The sequence below is a fragment of the Camelus bactrianus genome, chromosome 13, assembly GCF_048773025.1.
Source record: "Camelus bactrianus isolate YW-2024 breed Bactrian camel chromosome 13, ASM4877302v1, whole genome shotgun sequence".
Classification (NCBI taxonomy): Eukaryota; Metazoa; Chordata; class Mammalia; order Artiodactyla; family Camelidae; genus Camelus; species Camelus bactrianus.
In genome coordinates, this window is record NC_133551.1 from 16,146,258 (window position 1) to 16,163,155 (window position 16,898).

The 16,898-nt window shown below is 42.2% G+C and overlaps 1 protein-coding gene across 14 annotated transcripts in view; it reads left to right on the plus strand.

Annotated features, from left to right (window-relative positions):
• The window catches only part of LOC105075495 (uricase), a 116,979-nt gene that overhangs the window by 66,346 nt on the left and 33,735 nt on the right, over window positions 1-16,898 (plus strand). For 11 of the 14 annotated variants that reach the window (XR_012511143.1, XR_012511145.1, XR_012511142.1 and 8 more), the window contains exons 2-6: window positions 5,492-5,718; window positions 5,917-6,026; window positions 6,771-6,989; window positions 8,787-8,903; window positions 9,005-9,083. Coding sequence is in view for 4 of the 14 variants with exons in the window: in XM_074376136.1 (XP_074232237.1) it covers window positions 5,664-5,718; window positions 5,917-6,026; window positions 6,771-6,989; window positions 8,787-8,903; window positions 9,005-9,083 (580 nt within the window). In the remaining 10 variants the exon portion in view is untranslated. The remainder of the gene's footprint in view (window positions 1-5,491; window positions 5,719-5,916; window positions 6,027-6,770; window positions 6,990-8,786; window positions 8,904-9,004; window positions 9,084-16,898) is intronic. The other 3 variants (XR_012511147.1, XM_010963330.3, XR_012511151.1) reach the window with 2 other exon arrangements.

A 16,898-nucleotide genomic window follows, 5' to 3' on the forward strand; every position in this document is an offset into this window, starting at 1 on the left:
AGAATTGTTCATGAGAAATATAGTTAAAGGAAAACACAAGTAGAATAAGTGGAAGAGGACCAGACAGTTTTACTTGGTTAGTTCCTACTCATCACTCAGATGGCTTTGTGGCTGCCTGTTTCTCCTGAAAGCAATCCTCTATCTCTCTTAATCTGGCTTAGGTGTCTAGAATTCACTGTATTTGTTCAATGGGAGTAATGATCACAATGTGTTCTAATTACTTGGTTACTTTCCTGAGGCTTCCTCTAGAGAGCAGAGGTCAGTAAACTTCTGTGGGCCAAATCCAGCCCACTTTCTGTTTCTGTAAATAAAGTTTTATTTGAACGCAGCCACACTCATTCATTTATGTGTTACGTGTAACTACTGTATGCTTTAATAGCAGAGCTGAGTATTTGCAACAGAGATCATATAACCTGCAAAACCTAAAATACTTCTTGATTCTTTACCAAAAAAGTTTGTTCTACTGAATAATCACTCTCAGGGCAGAACAGCGTCTGTCTTGTTTCCTGTTACATCTCCAGCACTTACTGCAGAGCTTGTCACCTAGAAGCAGGTAAATAAATAGAGATGAGTGGATGGATTGAATGAAAAAGGTTTCAGAGATTTCTATTTTGGGGTCATGCAGATTTTAGAATGAATTAAATCTTATCAGAGAAATAAAATAAAAGTGGGTATGTAGGTAAAATCTCGTTATAAAGAACTTCATTATAATGTTATATCAGGGAGGTGGCTGAGTATCATAAAAATAATCAGGCAGACCTGGGTTTCATGCCTGGCCCTGCCGCTCATTAGCCATGAAGTTTTGACCAAACTAGTTAACTTCATGAGTGTCAGCTTCCTTTTCTAAAGGTGGGACTCATGATCTATACCTTCATAGAACGCTATCAGGGTTCAGTGAGATGCTGTGTACATAGCCTCTGACACATAACTGGCGCTCATTAAATGCTGGTTCCTTCTCACTTTGTTTGCATTTCTGTCATGATGCAGTTATTTCTTCATCCTTGCAGATGGACTTAAAAACAGTCCTTTGAGGATATGGTTCTAATGACTTCAAATAAATCTATATCATCCATGTTTTCAATGGTCCTGATCCAGATAAAAGTCAATGTTCAACTCAACCATAGTGCCCCGTTGTTGAAGGCTTGAAGCTGAATATTCATACTGCCCCAGAGAGCAATCACCCTTCCCTCCTCCCCTTTCTTCACACTTTAAACATCCCTGCAATAAGCACAGAATCCATCTGAGCTTAGAATTCCTCTGTAATTTAGAAAAATTACAAGTGCTAGAAAAAGCGATGGTTTGGGCAGGGGGCATCTGTCAGTGCTGGGGGAGTTCTGTCTGGCACAGTCCCAGGGGAGCCCTTGCCCTGCTCCAGTCTCCCTGTCAGCTGTGTGACCTTGGGAAGCTCCCTTAACGTCACTGCTCTAGTTTATTTTAAAATAGGGGTTCTTCCCACCGAATCACAGGAATTTTGTGAGGAATAGATAAGATAAGATGGGTCTTTAATGGATGGAAAATTTTTAAATGGTGTAGAAATACAAGTTTCTGCAGTAGCATGCCCATTTCTCTCCTTTATTGGGATCTGAATGCTTCCTTTCTCCCCCTAGTGAGTGTAAGGACCCTGACGTAGTGGGAAAGAACATGTCATTTGGGGCAAATGGGCTGGGTTCTCCTCTACCTCTGTCACCCAGTAACTCTGCGACTTTGGCAGATTACTTAACCCTAGTGTCCTTGTTTGTCAAACTTGGATATGAATACCTACTTCACAGGGGTCTTGTAAAGGATTAGAGGAAATCATATATGCAAATTTCCCAACACATTATCAAAATGCTCACTAAGTAGTTGCTACTATTATTTCTATTTTCAAGACTTGTACATTAGGAAAGAGAAATCTTTTAGTCTATGCATTTCAGTAAAATTTCCTTCCAACTGCATACTTGGAGGTCTCCATCAATTCTTCCGTTGTGAGTTTCCCTGCCCCTAGTCCTAGAGGCCACTGAGGTCTTGTTCCAGTCCCCTGCCCTAAGGCTATCGGTCCTATGGAGAGGCTGCCAGGAAAATTAGCATTTCCCTTGGCATTTAGTGGTAAGTCCTCTCCCTTTGTAATAGGCTGAAGTATGAATGTAACTGAGCACCTGTAAATGGAGCCTTCATTAGGAATCAGGTCACCCTTTCTACCCTGATTATGCATATGAGTTACACTGTGCTTGAACCACCTGTCTGACAAATCCCTTCAGAGCCACACTTTGAACATAACTCAAGGCATATCCCCCCTTGACAGTAAAAATAAGCCACTCTACAGCCTAAAGCAACATGACATTTTCTACCAGATATCAATATTTTTCCATCTGACATTTAGTAGATCCTAGGCAGCCAAAAATATACCAGCTGCCTCTAAGGTTATTATTCATCATTATTGTTCTTATCATCATGTGTTATTAAGGTCACTGAAGTGATATTAAGATTGTTCATATGAGTGCTCCTTTTTCTCATATTAGTTCAACGTTTTGTTCACAGATGCCCAAGAAAATAGCCAGGCGGAGGGAAAATCCAGGCAGAGAATTGGAAGAACTTCTCTAGCACATTACAAAGACAGAGCGAGGGAGGCACATCTCCACGCACAGTTCTTCCATCCATCAGTGCGCACTGCAACTGGACTGAGATTTAAACACGTGTGATGGGTCCTAAATAGCCAGCAGTTCCGTATTTCTCTCTGTTATGCAGGGTAGAGATATGCTTACAGAAGCTCTCCTAATACTCGAGAGAAAATTCTAGTCATTTTAGAATTTAAATTGATAAAAGTCCGCCCTTACCTTTTCTGGTATTTCTCCACCTGAAATCCACCCTCTGGGCCTTAGAGAGGTTAACAGACTCCAGGCTGAGAAGCCCCAGACCTGTCGTGACAACCTAGATCGCTTTCAGTGTGGCCTGGAAACGAGAGAACGCTCACTGTCTCACTGTGGCAGTGAAAATGCCGAAGATTCATTTAAAATCTCTGAGCGTTCACTCCAACATCACTTGCAGGCAAGCAATGATTCTTATCCCTTTATATTTCAAGACATGTCTCAGAAAAGGAGATTTTACTTGTGCAGAGCCAAGTATAGATTTACTCCTACTGATATTTTGTCCAGAGTATTACTCTAGGAAATTAAGTTTCCTCTTATAACTTTGTTCCCTCAAGCCACACAAGCCTGAGGAAGGACAACCGAAGTACAAAGACACAAGGAGGCCTTCTCATAGCAGCAGCCCTTGGTTTTAGCCACCCTGGCTCTGATTTTTTTTTTTTTTAATGGAGGTACTGTGGTAGAACCCAGGACCTGTTACATGCTAAGTATGTGCTGTACCACTGAGCTATATCCACCAGCCACCAGGGCTCTGGACCGGTGTGCAGTCTGAGTATTTCTCTCTAATGGTAACTGGAAGGACCCCTTGATGCAAAACATGACATATAATGATTATTTATCAATGATAATCATAGCTAACATTTATTGAACACTTACTATTTGCCAGGCATTTTTCTAAGTGCTTTTTTTTTTTTTTTTTGTCATGCAGTCCTCACAGTAACCCTGAGAGATGGGCACTACTATTATTCATTTTATAGATGAAGAAACTTGCCCCCATTCACAGAGCTTATAGGCAGCAGAAGAGGGTCTGTCTCTTGGCCCCATCCTCTCAGCCACCCGCCCACCCTCCAGACGAGAGCTACCTCCGTGTGTCACTGTTCTATTGCCTTGGACATTGGTCTCCACCCCATACTGTGCATTATACACAGTAGGGTGCTGGCACCGACTTCTGATCTCTCTGACTGCAGGCCTGGGGAGAAGTTCTTGTGGAGACCAGCCTCAGTCTGGTCTGGGCCATTCTCTGTTCTGTCAGGTCCTGCTGAGAGACTCTTGGGTGTCCCCTATTGTTCTTGTTCAAACCTGCTCCAGCCTCAGAAGGTTGTGTCCTCTTTATTCTGACTCACTGCTCGTAAACGTGATTACTCAAGCTTTGCTGGAGCTCCGAGGCTCAGGCAGGAGCCGGCTAAGGAGTGCTGACCCCTCCCGTGCATGTCACACACGAACCCCAGGGTGGCCGCACTGTGCTGGAGTGCTCTGCCTCGTTAGCAGTGTAAACACTTGGTGCTGTGTGGCTGACTCTGTCTACCCTTCCTGGGCCTTTAGTTTTTGGCCAGCTCTGCCTGTGATCCCCAGGCTGTGGTGATTGGAGGGCAAAAGTTGCCATCCCCACTCTCCTAGGAAGAGGAACTTCCTGATCGGGGTCTGAGCTGAAGCAGCTCTTCCTGTATTGAAATCTTGGGGATATTTCCCTGAACTATTCCATGTCATCACCCAAGCGGGGCAGGTGGCGGTACAGCGTTCACTCATTCACGATACATTTATTAAGCACCTATTTGTGTTCCAAGCACTCTGCAGAGCTCTGGGGTTGCCATGGTGACCAAGAGAGAAATGTTTCCACTTTCATAGCTTCCTGTTTTTGAACAAATCACACATGAAGAGGCAACTGTAATTCAATTTGATAAAGACTCTGATAATGCGAAAACAGAGTATTCAGAGAGCGCATAGAAGGGGCACCCACTCCAGACTAGGAGGGCTGGGGCAGATCACCTAGTGGAAATGACATCTGAGACTTAAAGAAGTTAGGCAGGTGAAGAGATTGGTAGTTGGGTACCAAGGAAGAGAAAGAATGTTCCAGAAAGAAGGAATAACAGCTCCAAAGGCCTACAGGCAGAGAAAGCATGCAGGGCCCGGGCAACCACAATTCGCTCAAGATAGCTGAAGCAGAGTTTGAAATGGGGTGCGGCAGGATGCGAAGCTGGAGAGGTGAGCAGGGGTGCGGATGTGAAGGGTAGCTATCATTTAACCTTTCTATGTATCTCACATACCACTTGCTTCCGACAGATGAACCTACTGTAGCCTGAGCATTCAGTGACAGGGGATAGGACTAAAGAATAATGTTTGTTGAGTCCCATCATGTGCTGAGGACGATGGAAGATCTCAGAGACCTTTGGTCCTGGACCCCAGTGCATACCATCCAGGGACCCCAAGCCAGTCAGGGGCCTTCCTCCCTTGTGGTTCAGTACATAGCAACAGCATCCTTCTGCTGTTGCCAGCAGCGCTCCCCACTCTAGAAACTAGTAATCTTCCTCAAGGTCTCCTCTGCTGTCTCTGCTGCTGTGACAGCCACAGCCAGGCCTGACATGGCCACTCTGGCTGGGGTGGACCTCACTGCACCGCTAGGTACTAGGAACTGAGCCAGGCCTTGCACATTCACCAGAAACTCTACAAGTAAGGGTGGTTATCTCCATTTGTACAAAGCGGGAAACTGAGGCTCAGAGACATCCAATTACTTGTCACAAGCCACAAAGCTGTAAGTGGCAGGGCAGCATTTGGACCTGGTCCGATTTCACAGCCACCACAACTGCACAACAGTGCCTCCTTCCCGGTCACTACTGTTTCTTACTAGGATCCGTTACGTTGCTCTTCAGGTTTTCTTGTTGACACTTTTCTTGAAGATGGTCCTTAAATGTGTCCCTCCTGCAGAGGAAGCACTGAGTTCAGACACCCGAACCCTCAGGGTGTGATCAGTAATCAACATGCCCTCCCGGGCTCTAGTCCCGAGACTGAAGACAGCCTCCCCGCCACACTTTCACGGAGAATATGACAGTAACTCCTGATGTTGGCGAGTATTTTAAAATTCCTCCCAGAGGATCTGGTGAGTTTTTTCCTGCAGGCAGATTTTGGGGCAGCCCTTGATCTATCTAAGCATGTCACCTGTGTGCGACCAGCACGTGAGGTTCCTTCTTTGTGACCTTCCCCAGACTCTCACTGCATATTGTTTTTAATTTACTTTTATTTGTGTCACCTTCTTTCATGACCATTTCAATGTTAATTTTCATGCCAAATGGAATAGGTTTTTCTGTCCGTCTGCTCCCTCCTGCCTCTTCTTTTAAACACCAACAAGGCCCAGGGACAAGTCTTAGGCGCGCAGTGAAGATGGATGTGTTCGCTAGCAAGCTTCAGGTAGGGGTACTCATGAATCAATCACTCGGCTTTTATTAAGTGTCTCTTTGCTAAAAGCATGGCTTTCCCTGCAGCCAGATGGCCCTGGTTCTGCACTGCTGAAGGTAATCTGGACCCTGTCACTAATTACTCTTCTTCCTGGCAGCAAGTAGAAGAAGCGATTTTCAAATTGTTTTTATTGATCACAGGGCATTTTCTCTAGAATACTACTCTCTGTAAAAAAGGGGAAGTATTCCAGTTAACAGAATAAGAAAGTGTTATAGAGGAAGGCAGTTTACGTCGTAGTTAGAAGGCACAATTTGGAGTCAACAGACCTGAGGTTGAACTCTTGCCTCTGTCCTTTACTAACAAGGGCAAGTCACTTCAACTCTTCCAACCTCAGTTTCTCCCTCTACAAAATGGGAATATTAATTCACAGAGCTGATATAAGGGTTAGGTTAGTAGAGATTAAATAAGACAGTAAATAGTTTGGCTCAGGAGGTACTGTTATTTTTATTGTTGTTTATTGTTATCAAGGGAGTCATCTCCCTGTCTCTCTTCAGACCAATCTGATATATTTTTATCTGTTCCTCTTCCCTCCATACAAATTCTCTTTCCTCTACAAAGGTAGGGCGTGATCTTGCTTTCATGAACACTCCAACTCTCATCTTTCATAATTACATGATAAAATTAAGACTTAAAGAAATTACAGCTGACTTCTTGCTTTCATTTAGCCTTCTTCAGTAACGATCATTTTCATTGCAGAACGATGAAGTGGAGTTTGTCCAAACTGGCTATGGGAAGGATATGGTCAAAGTTCTTCGTGTTCAGCGAAATGGAAAATATCACAGCATTAAAGAGGTGGCAACTTCGGTGGAACTTAATCTGAGCTCCAGAAAAGACTACCTGTATGGGGATAATGCAGACATCATCCCCACAGACACCATGAAGAACACAGTTCATGTCCTGGCAAAGACCAAAGGCGTATGTCGCATACTTCTTAGATGATGCCCGTCTTGATGCAGAATTCACTGTATTATAGTATGAGGGTATTACTTGCTTATTTCAAGTTCCCTTTAACTTCAAACCCTATTTTTACGTTTAAGCTATTAAAATTTTTCCTTTTCTATTCTAATATTCTCAGCTTTACAGAAAATCTTTTTTTAATTAAACTCACCTCTTTGTTCTCTTCTTTTTTTTTTTTTCTCCTTTGTTCCCTTTTCTTGGTTCTCAACTCACTACATCTTTTAGGTAGAGAATCCTATTTGACAGATTTACACATTGTCTCTTAATTAGTGTCATTGGCAAATCAAGGCCTTGACACGATTTCAGAATATAATTTTACACATTTTTGTCTTGCATTTCTCTGAGTCCTGTTATTTTTTTCTTCTAGAATGGTGTTTATAGGAGAAAGTACCACTTCTCCTCTTGGCATTACTATAGAAGAAAATCTTGAGTATAAGATACGTTTTGAAATCTATTTGTCCAACTTTTAACGCCTTCCGAATTTTCCCAACTCCATGACCACATAGTGTCCCTATTTGGTGGTAATTATACCCATTGAAAGGATCTTGGAACTAACAGAATCTGAGTTTTTAGCACTTCTATGTCAGGTTTCTTCAAGTGTGAACGAAGCCGTGCTGGACGACCAGCAGATTTCTGAGCAACTCAAGATAATTTTTTTTTCATTGGCTGAGAAGCCTAGAAAGGCAAGACGTGTAGACTGGAAAGCTTCTTTTCTAATGCTTTTGTATGAAATTCATACCCATAATACATGAAATGAGCAAAATAATTGGAATATTATTTCTGCAAGGCCTCTCTCCACCCTGAACCTTTCTCTTGCTGATCAGAATGCCTACACAGGGCTCTGGAAAAAGCCATTGCTTTCTTAAAAAACTACATTGAAAATAAGCCTCTATGCTGTGATATAGCATAGGGCCAAGTAACACAAATTCTTTTATTTCCTGTACTGAGTGAGAGGTACAGAAAAGTGAAGGAACGGCCCTAGATATTAAAAATAATTTAAGTCCATTCATTGTAGATAGAATGTAATTTCTTATCCGTACCAGGATACTTTGAGAGTGAAATGGAATGCTTATTTATAATTATTCTGGGTCAACAGGTATAAAATAAAACTATCTTGGAGAAATCTGATTATAGGTAAATAGTTTACCTGAATTACAGGCAAAGCCATAAATAATCTGTAGACTGTACTAGGACCATAAAATATTGCCTAGAGATTAGTATGAAGAATTTGTGTGGACGTAGGGAGCTGCTTTATAGGGGTAGAGAGCTGAGCTGGGGATGGTCACTAGGAGGCCTGTTTGCAAGGCAAGGGAGCTGAAGTGACCCTTCATGGACATTTTTCCTTGGGAAATTGGGAGGCCTGTTGGCCAGCCTCGTAAAGGGAGCAGGGTGTTCTGGAGCATACTGCAGGACTTCCGCTGGCACAGGTGATGGCCGAGCTCAGCATGAGGAGAATCTGAATGCTAAGATAACTTCTTGCTCATCCGTTGATGGACACATCCCCTCCTGCAAACAAGTTTCTTTTAAAAACAGGGTATTCTCACCTGGTGGTGGCAATCTATTAACCACACTTAGAAGCCCTTGCAAAAATTAGGATAAAGACCAGTTCATCTCTAAGACTGTTTCTAATTCTTTGTTTCTCTGATTCTAAAAAAAAAAAGCATTTCATCAGGAAATAGAGTGTTGTGGATATTTAAAAATGATTTTTAAGTGGGGCAAGTATTTCTGATCACTAGCATTTGTTTCTCTTTACAGATTAAAAGCATAGAAACTTTTGCCATGCATGTCTGTGAGCATTTCCTTTCTTCCTTTAATCATGTCATCCGAGTTGGAGTCTGTGTGGAAGAAGTTCCTTGGAAGCGTCTTGAAAAGGTTTCCTTCTTTATTTATGCTTTCAGTTTAATTAAATTAAGAAGTTGGTTTTATGATATATGCTGAAATTTTATTGGAAACTTTTTTTTTCTAATTTTCAGAATGGAGTTAAGCATGTCCATGCATTTATTTATACTCCCACTGAAAAGCGCTTCTGTGAGGTTGAGCAGATGAGGAGTGGTGAGAAGTGTTTTTCATGTTTTGATTCTGCAATAGCAATATCAGTTTTTTCTTTTTTTCTCTGTTTATTAACATGAAGGAAAACCTTAGAGAATTTTGAAGTCTTTTAAATCTGAGATGGGAATGAGCATTGTGACCTTAGATTACATTAAAGAACTATCAATTTTTTTATCTTAAAAATATAAAAATGGAATAATACCCTTTGCAACAAATTTGTGGAGTGGAGTAGATCATTTTTATTGCCTGATCTTGAGGCAAGGGGTAAAAAAAATGTGCAGACTGACAAAAACCCGAATCTCTGAATTTTCTGACTGCTGCTTTTGGTACTATGCCATATTATGATTGTAATAACCTTTATAGGAAATACCTAGTAAGTAACAATCAAGTTTCCTTAAAATTCTATTTGTCGTAATGATAAAACCACTGATACTACTATAATTACCATGAAATGGACCTCATTTAAAATAACAATGACAGTGATCTAATTCTTTCTGTTTACCAAGAAATCTAAAAATTAACTGTGGAAATAATTACAATACAGACCTTATTAGTACTGATGATTGAACTTAGCAAATATTAAAATTCCCAAAGCTCGTCTTTCATTGATTTGTTGAGGTTGTCAGAGCAGAGTTCAGTAAATGGCGAAGAGTTAGACTGGAATATCTCAAAGAACCATGAAGCCAACATAGTAGAAATATCTCAATCCTAAAAAAAAATAAACTTTAATGGTCATTATAAATTGAGAATGTGGACTCTGAACGTTTTTCTCTTCTATTTTTCTTTCCTTTTCTCTCTCTTCTCCTCTCCTCCTCTTTCCTGCTCATTCGTCTCTTTTTCTTTTCTTTGTATGTCTCTTTCTCTTTCTTCTCTAGCTTACTTTAGTAAGAATTTGAGGTGGCATCTCATAAACTGCAGAAATATTAAAAGGTTAATTAAATATTAACTCCCTCCTGTTCTGAGTTCTGTTGGATAATGCCATCCCTTAGAAAGTCCTAGTATTGTAGCCTATCATGTAATATTTTTCCCTTTTTATGTTGAATTCTAGACACAGCCAGGGCCTTCTCAGTGTTTAACTAACAGTTATGAAATTATTATCCTGTAAAGGAGACCAAATGACTAGTTGTTGAGTTAAGTTGAAGAGACAATGATTTTTTTAACCCCCCAAATGGGTAGTCATGTGAAACATTCACTTGTTGACTGAGCTGTTTGTTAGTTAAGATGTAACTTCCTTTCCTTCCTTCCTTCCTTCCTTCTTGCCTTTTGTGTGTGACTTTGGAGGAGCGAGAGAAAGAAAGGTTTCCTGATACCCCAGGCCAGTGTTTTCCTGTACAAACCACTCTAAACTGGCACTTCCCAGCAGAAATATAATGCAAGCTATCTATCTAATTTTAAAATTTTCTAGTAGTCACATCAGAAAAGCAAAAAGAATTTTAATAATACATTTGATTTAACCTAATATATATAAAATACCACTTAAGTATATAGCAAATATAAAAATTACTAATGAAATACTTAACATGTTTTTAAAATTAAGTGTTTGAAATTCTTTATATTTAGAGGACATCTCAGTTCTCATTTACCATTTTCCAAATGCTTAATAGCCACATGTGGCTAGTGGCTATCATGTTGGTTAGCACAGCTCTAAACCATTTCAGGTGATTTTTGCAATTACTTAGCATATTCCTTATTCTACTTTCAGTTATGTAAAATAATAGCAGGGGCTAGAACTAGATTTCAGGAGAGCTAACTAAAAAAATGAGAGCCTCTATGAAATATAGTAATGTCAGTCATGGAAACACTATTCATTCAACAGTGATTCTGAGGACTTTTTATGTATACGAGGGGCAGTAGATTCAGAGGTGAATAAGACATTCTCTGACCGTGGTGAGTTCCCAGTAGATGAACAGTAGGAGATAGACTTATAAAAAGATTTATTGCAATATGAAAGGCTAAAGACCCTTATAAAGGAATTAAAGTTATGGGATGGGAGCAAAGAGGTGCAGAAAATTAACTTTCTAGGGCAGTTTGGAAAGTTTGACAGGGAGGAGGAAATATTCCAAATGACTTCTGAAAAATGATTCAGAGCGTACTGGGCATAGAAGGAGGAACGGAAATTACCAGCAGAAGAAACAGAACATATATGGGTAGGAATCGTAAAGGAGTGGAAAAGGGAAACTAAACTATTTTCATCTGCGCCTGCCTCATGCGGATCACCCTAGTGGGCAAGTCATTTTCGTATTGAAAGGGGAAAGCGTTTGAGGAATGACAGCAGCTTGGAAGGGTTCAGTTTTTAGAATGGAAGGAGCAGATGAAGATGAAGAGGTTGGTTTGGGCCTCATGTAGCATACTAATGAGATCGGTGACTCAAAGGCAGTTTTACACGGTAGTTAATAAGCCCACAGGCCTTGGAATCAGACTCTGAAGTTGAGCTCCACTAAGTAATAACTTTGTGGCTGTAAGCAAGTTGCATACACTACTTCAGTGGTTTTTCACTCGTAAGATGAGGATAACAGTGTCTGCCTCAACAACTGTCCAGGTAATTAACAGAGATAAATCTTAATGTAAAGCGTTTAGCCCAGTACCTGGCACATAAGAAAGATAGCTGTTGTTGTTGTTGTTGTTATTGTTGTTGTTGTTGTTGTTGTTATTATTATTGTTATTATTATTATTATTATTATTTAGCATGACAATAGAAATCCACGGAGGGGCTTAATGTATAGTGTGTGCTGATTAGTAATTTTGACCAAGGTTGTAGTGAACTGGCTGGAGAAACCGGCAGTAATGAGATGTTGAAGAAATGATGGAGTCTGAAGGAAGGCAGTAAAAGTAGACATGGAGAGACTGCAGAGGTGGGGGAGAGGCATTATAGGAAGCACTTCTGAAGTGTACTTAATAGGTCTGAGTAGTTGAGTAGGGATGGGAGGTTGGAGAAAAGGAGGGGTTAAAGTTACCCTAAAGTCAGCAGCCTAGCGGAGTTGACTAGGAAGAATACATGCACTGAGGAAATTTCACGGGGAAGCTGGTGAGTTTGGGAACAAGGGACAGAGATAGATTTGGAGACTGATGGTAGGTCAAGCCATGGGGAAGAAAGAACGTTCCAGAAAAACATATAAAGGGAGAAGAGGAAAGATGAGAGGGGCCTGGGGAAAATTCCCCAGCTTAAGGGTTGGACAGTGTAAAGGATGGGAAAGAAGAATGGCCAGAGAAATAGGAGGAGGATTGGAGACGGTGTCATGGATGCAAAAGAAAAATACATCTCGAGAAAGGAGGGATAGTTAGTGGGTAACAGAATGCATGACAAGTAGGTTTCGGTGCAGTGGCTCCGCACACAAAGTTCACCGCCTTTTGTAAAAGTGGAGTTAAGTGTGTGCGCGCGCGTGTTTGGAGGATGCTCTGCTCCTGGAAGTTATTCAAGTACCCGGTTGATATAATCAGACATTTTTCATCCTTACTTTTTGGTGCCACCTTGAGAGTAGATCCCCATCCCAGACAACCAGGAGAGGGGCAGAGCTTGGAGGAGCAACAGGAGGAAGCAGATCCCTCAAGCCGAACACCAGGTTCTGAAGGCAGCACAGAGCACAGCAGCGGGAGGGAACCCCGTCTCACGGCCACGCCTAACGGCAAGGAAGGCCAGGAAATGTAGTCCAGCTAAGGCCCGGGAGGAAGATGAAGAGCTAGCGGTCTCTGCCACAGGAGGTTAAGGAGTTGGGTTAACAGAGACTGGAGAGAGTGTGCAGTTTGGCAAATAGGCGTCGCTGATGACCTCTGTCCACGAGAATATTTCGCAGATCCCTGGAGGTGGAAGTGGAGTAGCCAGATACAGGGCTCTGCTGATCATAGGAAGCAAACAGACTGCTCTTCACACCCTGTTCTTTCCAGGAATTACCAGGAACTATCATCAGCCAGAATTCTAGTCACCTGGCGGCTGTGGATTGGAAAAACTAATCATCAGAATCAGGCCAAAAGCTTTCCTTTCTGCAGAAAGCTTCAAGGTGTTGCGATCTCCGTGGCAGTGTCCCTAGGGCTCCAGCTTGACTCGTCTCGCGTCCAGCGCCCCTCTGACGGCATGCGGGCTGGCACGGGTCGCCAGGGGAGGAGGCGCCTGCTGCCGAGGGTGTGTGCAGTGTGTGTGTGCACACCTTCCTGAATGTGTGTGTCGTTCTGTGTTGTGTGTGTGGAGATGACATTTGTACTCTGTCCCTTTTTGGAGAGTAGGGATCTATGTGTTTTTTGCTAACAAAGTTTAATTCTTAGTTTGCTTATTATTCAAGAGCTAGAACAGTAAATATTGCGAGGTGAGTCAGTGTACGATCGTTGTCATAAGAAATGCCCTTGCATAAGCTTAGCTGAAGAAAGTAATCATTATCTTTCACACACACGCCCCCCAGTTCACGTGCGGAAGGCTGCTGGTACCAACCTCCCAGCTGGGCCTTTGGTGCGGGGCTGGCCGGGAGGGTGAGGACTCTGCCCCCTCAAGCGCGTGCGCTCAGTCACACATGCAGCCTGCAGCCCTTCCCAGCAGGGTGTGTAACTGGGTTTCTCCTGTAGGCTGGATTTATTCTTATCAATTGAACAAACATTTATAGAAAGCCTGCTGAATCTCAAGCACCCATTTTAGGCCCTGAGAATTGCTGTAAAACTCCCATTACCCTATTTTTTTCCCAGTGTATCTTTTAAGCTACATCATGAAGTATACTTTTAGCTGTTTCAAAGTCTGCTAGTTCCATGGAAGAATCTGGGAGAGAGAGAGAGACGTCTGCTCACTGCAGGGATGAGGGCCGCTGTTACATCTGTGACTTCCCAAGCTCCGAGGGGAGAGCTGGGCTCCGCGTTTGTGATGCAGGCTGTCGTTGCAGGTGTTACATGGAACATACACACACACAATTTGAATTATAATTCCCAATTCTTTAAGCATCAAATTTCTCCCAATCTGACACTAATTATAAAAACTCAACTAAAGCATATCCAAATACAGGAATGAGATTTCAAGTAAGAGATACTGCCTTCTGGTGGTGAAAAATAATCTATTGACGTGGAGACTAGTAGGCGCAGGAGGATGGTCTTAAGGAAGGGGATTGATGAAACTTAAGTCCCGGAGGAGAATGGATTTAAGAGGTGTCAAGCAGGGCAGGCGGATGAAATGAGGTGGGGAAAGTGGGAGACAGACAGAGGCAGCCTCTGCCAAGAAGGCTGCCGATGTCCTTTTGATGCCAAGATAAGGTAACTCCTCAGTTATCTTATTCCAGAAGAAAAGTTCTTGGCAAACCCAAGATCTTTTTAAAATCATCTTGATCACCACCTAGTTGTACAACAGCCCAGTGAACGGTCCTCCATCTGGGGGATGCCATCTCTCCCGTCCAGAGCCAGAGCTGCACAGAGAGAGCTTCCACCCTCCCCGCCTGGGCTAAATGGACTCTCAAAGGCAAATGATATTTAATTGGTCTTCACTGTTTCCAGCACTTTACAAGTTTGAGGTTTTCTACTAGAATGATTTAATATAGTTTTAAAATATCCTCCTTGTAGCTATTTGTGTCCTTTTTGGAGGTGTTAAATGTAGAAGCAATTATCCTCTTGGTGACAGGATTTTTTTTTCTTGGCTCAGTAACGCTTTGTGCTCTGTGACACCTGATGCGTAGGTAAGGAATCGGGGTGATTTTCTCTTAACTTGCAGTGAGTTTCTTCCCCTTGGAGAGCTCAAGGAGTAGGATGCGTGCTTCCCGGGGAGAGAAACCACAATCTGTCAAGTGTGTAGGAGGACATCAGAAGCTAGAAAAGATTATGTTCTAACAAAGTAAAATGGGAAAATCTTGCTTTTGCATCACTCCATAACCATGGCCGAAAGGCAAAATAGAGCTGATTAAGTGGTTTCATGGGAAGGAACCTAGAAAAGGGCAGTCTTTTTGGTTGAATTACTTCTTGGAATCTTTTTTAGAGTGTGTGAGGCATCATATTTTTAGTTGATGGGCCCATGAATTTGAAAGGCTCAGGTTTTTTTTTTTTACCAGTGTTCAGAAAGCTGGGGCATCGCCAACAGGGAAGGGAAAATAAGCTCCCAGATTTCATCCCGAGTGTCTAATGTGCGCCAAGAAAATGTATTTTTTCACGTTCAAAGAGAATAGGTTTTTGTTGTTGTTGTTTACTCGTAGGATGACGAGCGTGCCAGAGGAGATGGTTTGCGTTCTGCCTGAACTAGAGCAGTAGTGAATCGTCTTTGAGAACATGAGATGTTTTATTCGGTGAGAAGCTGAGGCCGAAACACATTAGAAAATGCAGCTGCCTTCTCCATTTTCAGATCGTTAGCAAGAAAGTAGATCATTTCAAAGTTGCCTGGCAGACTGACACTCCCCCCAGGTCAGCAAATCTCATCCCAGGGCTGGCGTGGACTGGGCTGGCATGTCAGAAGTAGTTTTAGACCCCAATGAGCCTTTGTGAAGCATGGGAAATATTTACAGGTGGTTGAACTCAATAAGAAACAGTTGTGGCAAAATCATCAATGTAACTTTTATAGAGCATTTCCAATGGGGCAGCCATTTGACTGAGTCCTTTATATGTATTATCTTAGACATCTGTCAGCACCAGGAAATAGTTATGATTATCACCTCCTGGGGATGAAAAAGTCAAGGTAGAGAGAGAGGGTAAGGAGTTTTCTCAGGGCAACACTGCTCATAAATAGGGGAGGAGAGGCACTGAGAGCACCGGGAGTGAATTCAAGGACTCTAGTCCCAAGACTGTGGACTCAACACTGCATCCAGAAATCCTTTTATGACTGAGACCATTGGAGGAGCCAAAGTCTGGTCGGCTCACATGGATGCTGGCGGTCAAGGCCAGCTGTATAGGGAAAGTAGAAATAAAGTTTGCCTTTGGTTTCCTTCACCTTCTCTCTATCCCTCTTCACGGGTTCCCCACTGCTTGTTCTAACCCCACTCCTGATTGCAAATCCAAGTTTATTTTCTATAGGATTTTTTTTCTAGAAGGGATTATGATTGGAAGTAAATTATATTAGTTTGTAAAGGTTAAGGAGTCACTCCTTTAAGGGGTCTTTCTATTTCAATAGGAAATTTTTAAATAATACAATGTTTTCAAGACATATAGGGCCATTTCTAAAAGTGATGCTTTAATGTTCATTTTGAACCAATGGAGTTGGTATTTTTCAGGCTGGGGGCTCTGTCTGAAGCCCTCAAAGCACATAGTGGAATGGAGGTGGCAGCTTTCTTGTCTTTTGGAAAGTCCTCTTATAGTACAGAAATGGGGAGAGTAAAAAGAAGGAGGAATTGTGAGGATGGGGAGGGACCCCAAAAGGGAGAAGAAAAGCATGAAATCTCATAATGGGATGCTGAGTTCAAACTCCTCCTCTGCCAGTTTCTGACCAGAAGGATGCTGACAGGATGTTCTCAGCCAGTGTTGATGCCCTCACCTTCTCCTCCTGCCACGCTCTGTGTGAAAGTTGAGGGGAGGGGGCAGATCAGGAAGGGAAATAGTAAAGATTGACAGGGGAGAACTGTCTAGAAGAAAAAGAGACTAAGTTGTTAATGTGAATCAATTTTATTGCACTCATTCAGTTCAACAGATACTTACTGATTGCTTTTGCAGTTCTCTCGGGCCTGAGACTGAGACTCACTTGGATCAGCTCTACACGCATTTAGAAACGCTGATTTTGCAGAATCGTGTCTTTTTACATTTAGAATCTGATCTACTCAGCCAACTTAAGGCATTAAGTCATTTCTGGTATCTTTCTTGTGATTATTCCTCAGATATAGCTTCCAGTGGGAACTTCAGCATGGGAAACAAGTACCATTTTCTGTTTTACCACATTAA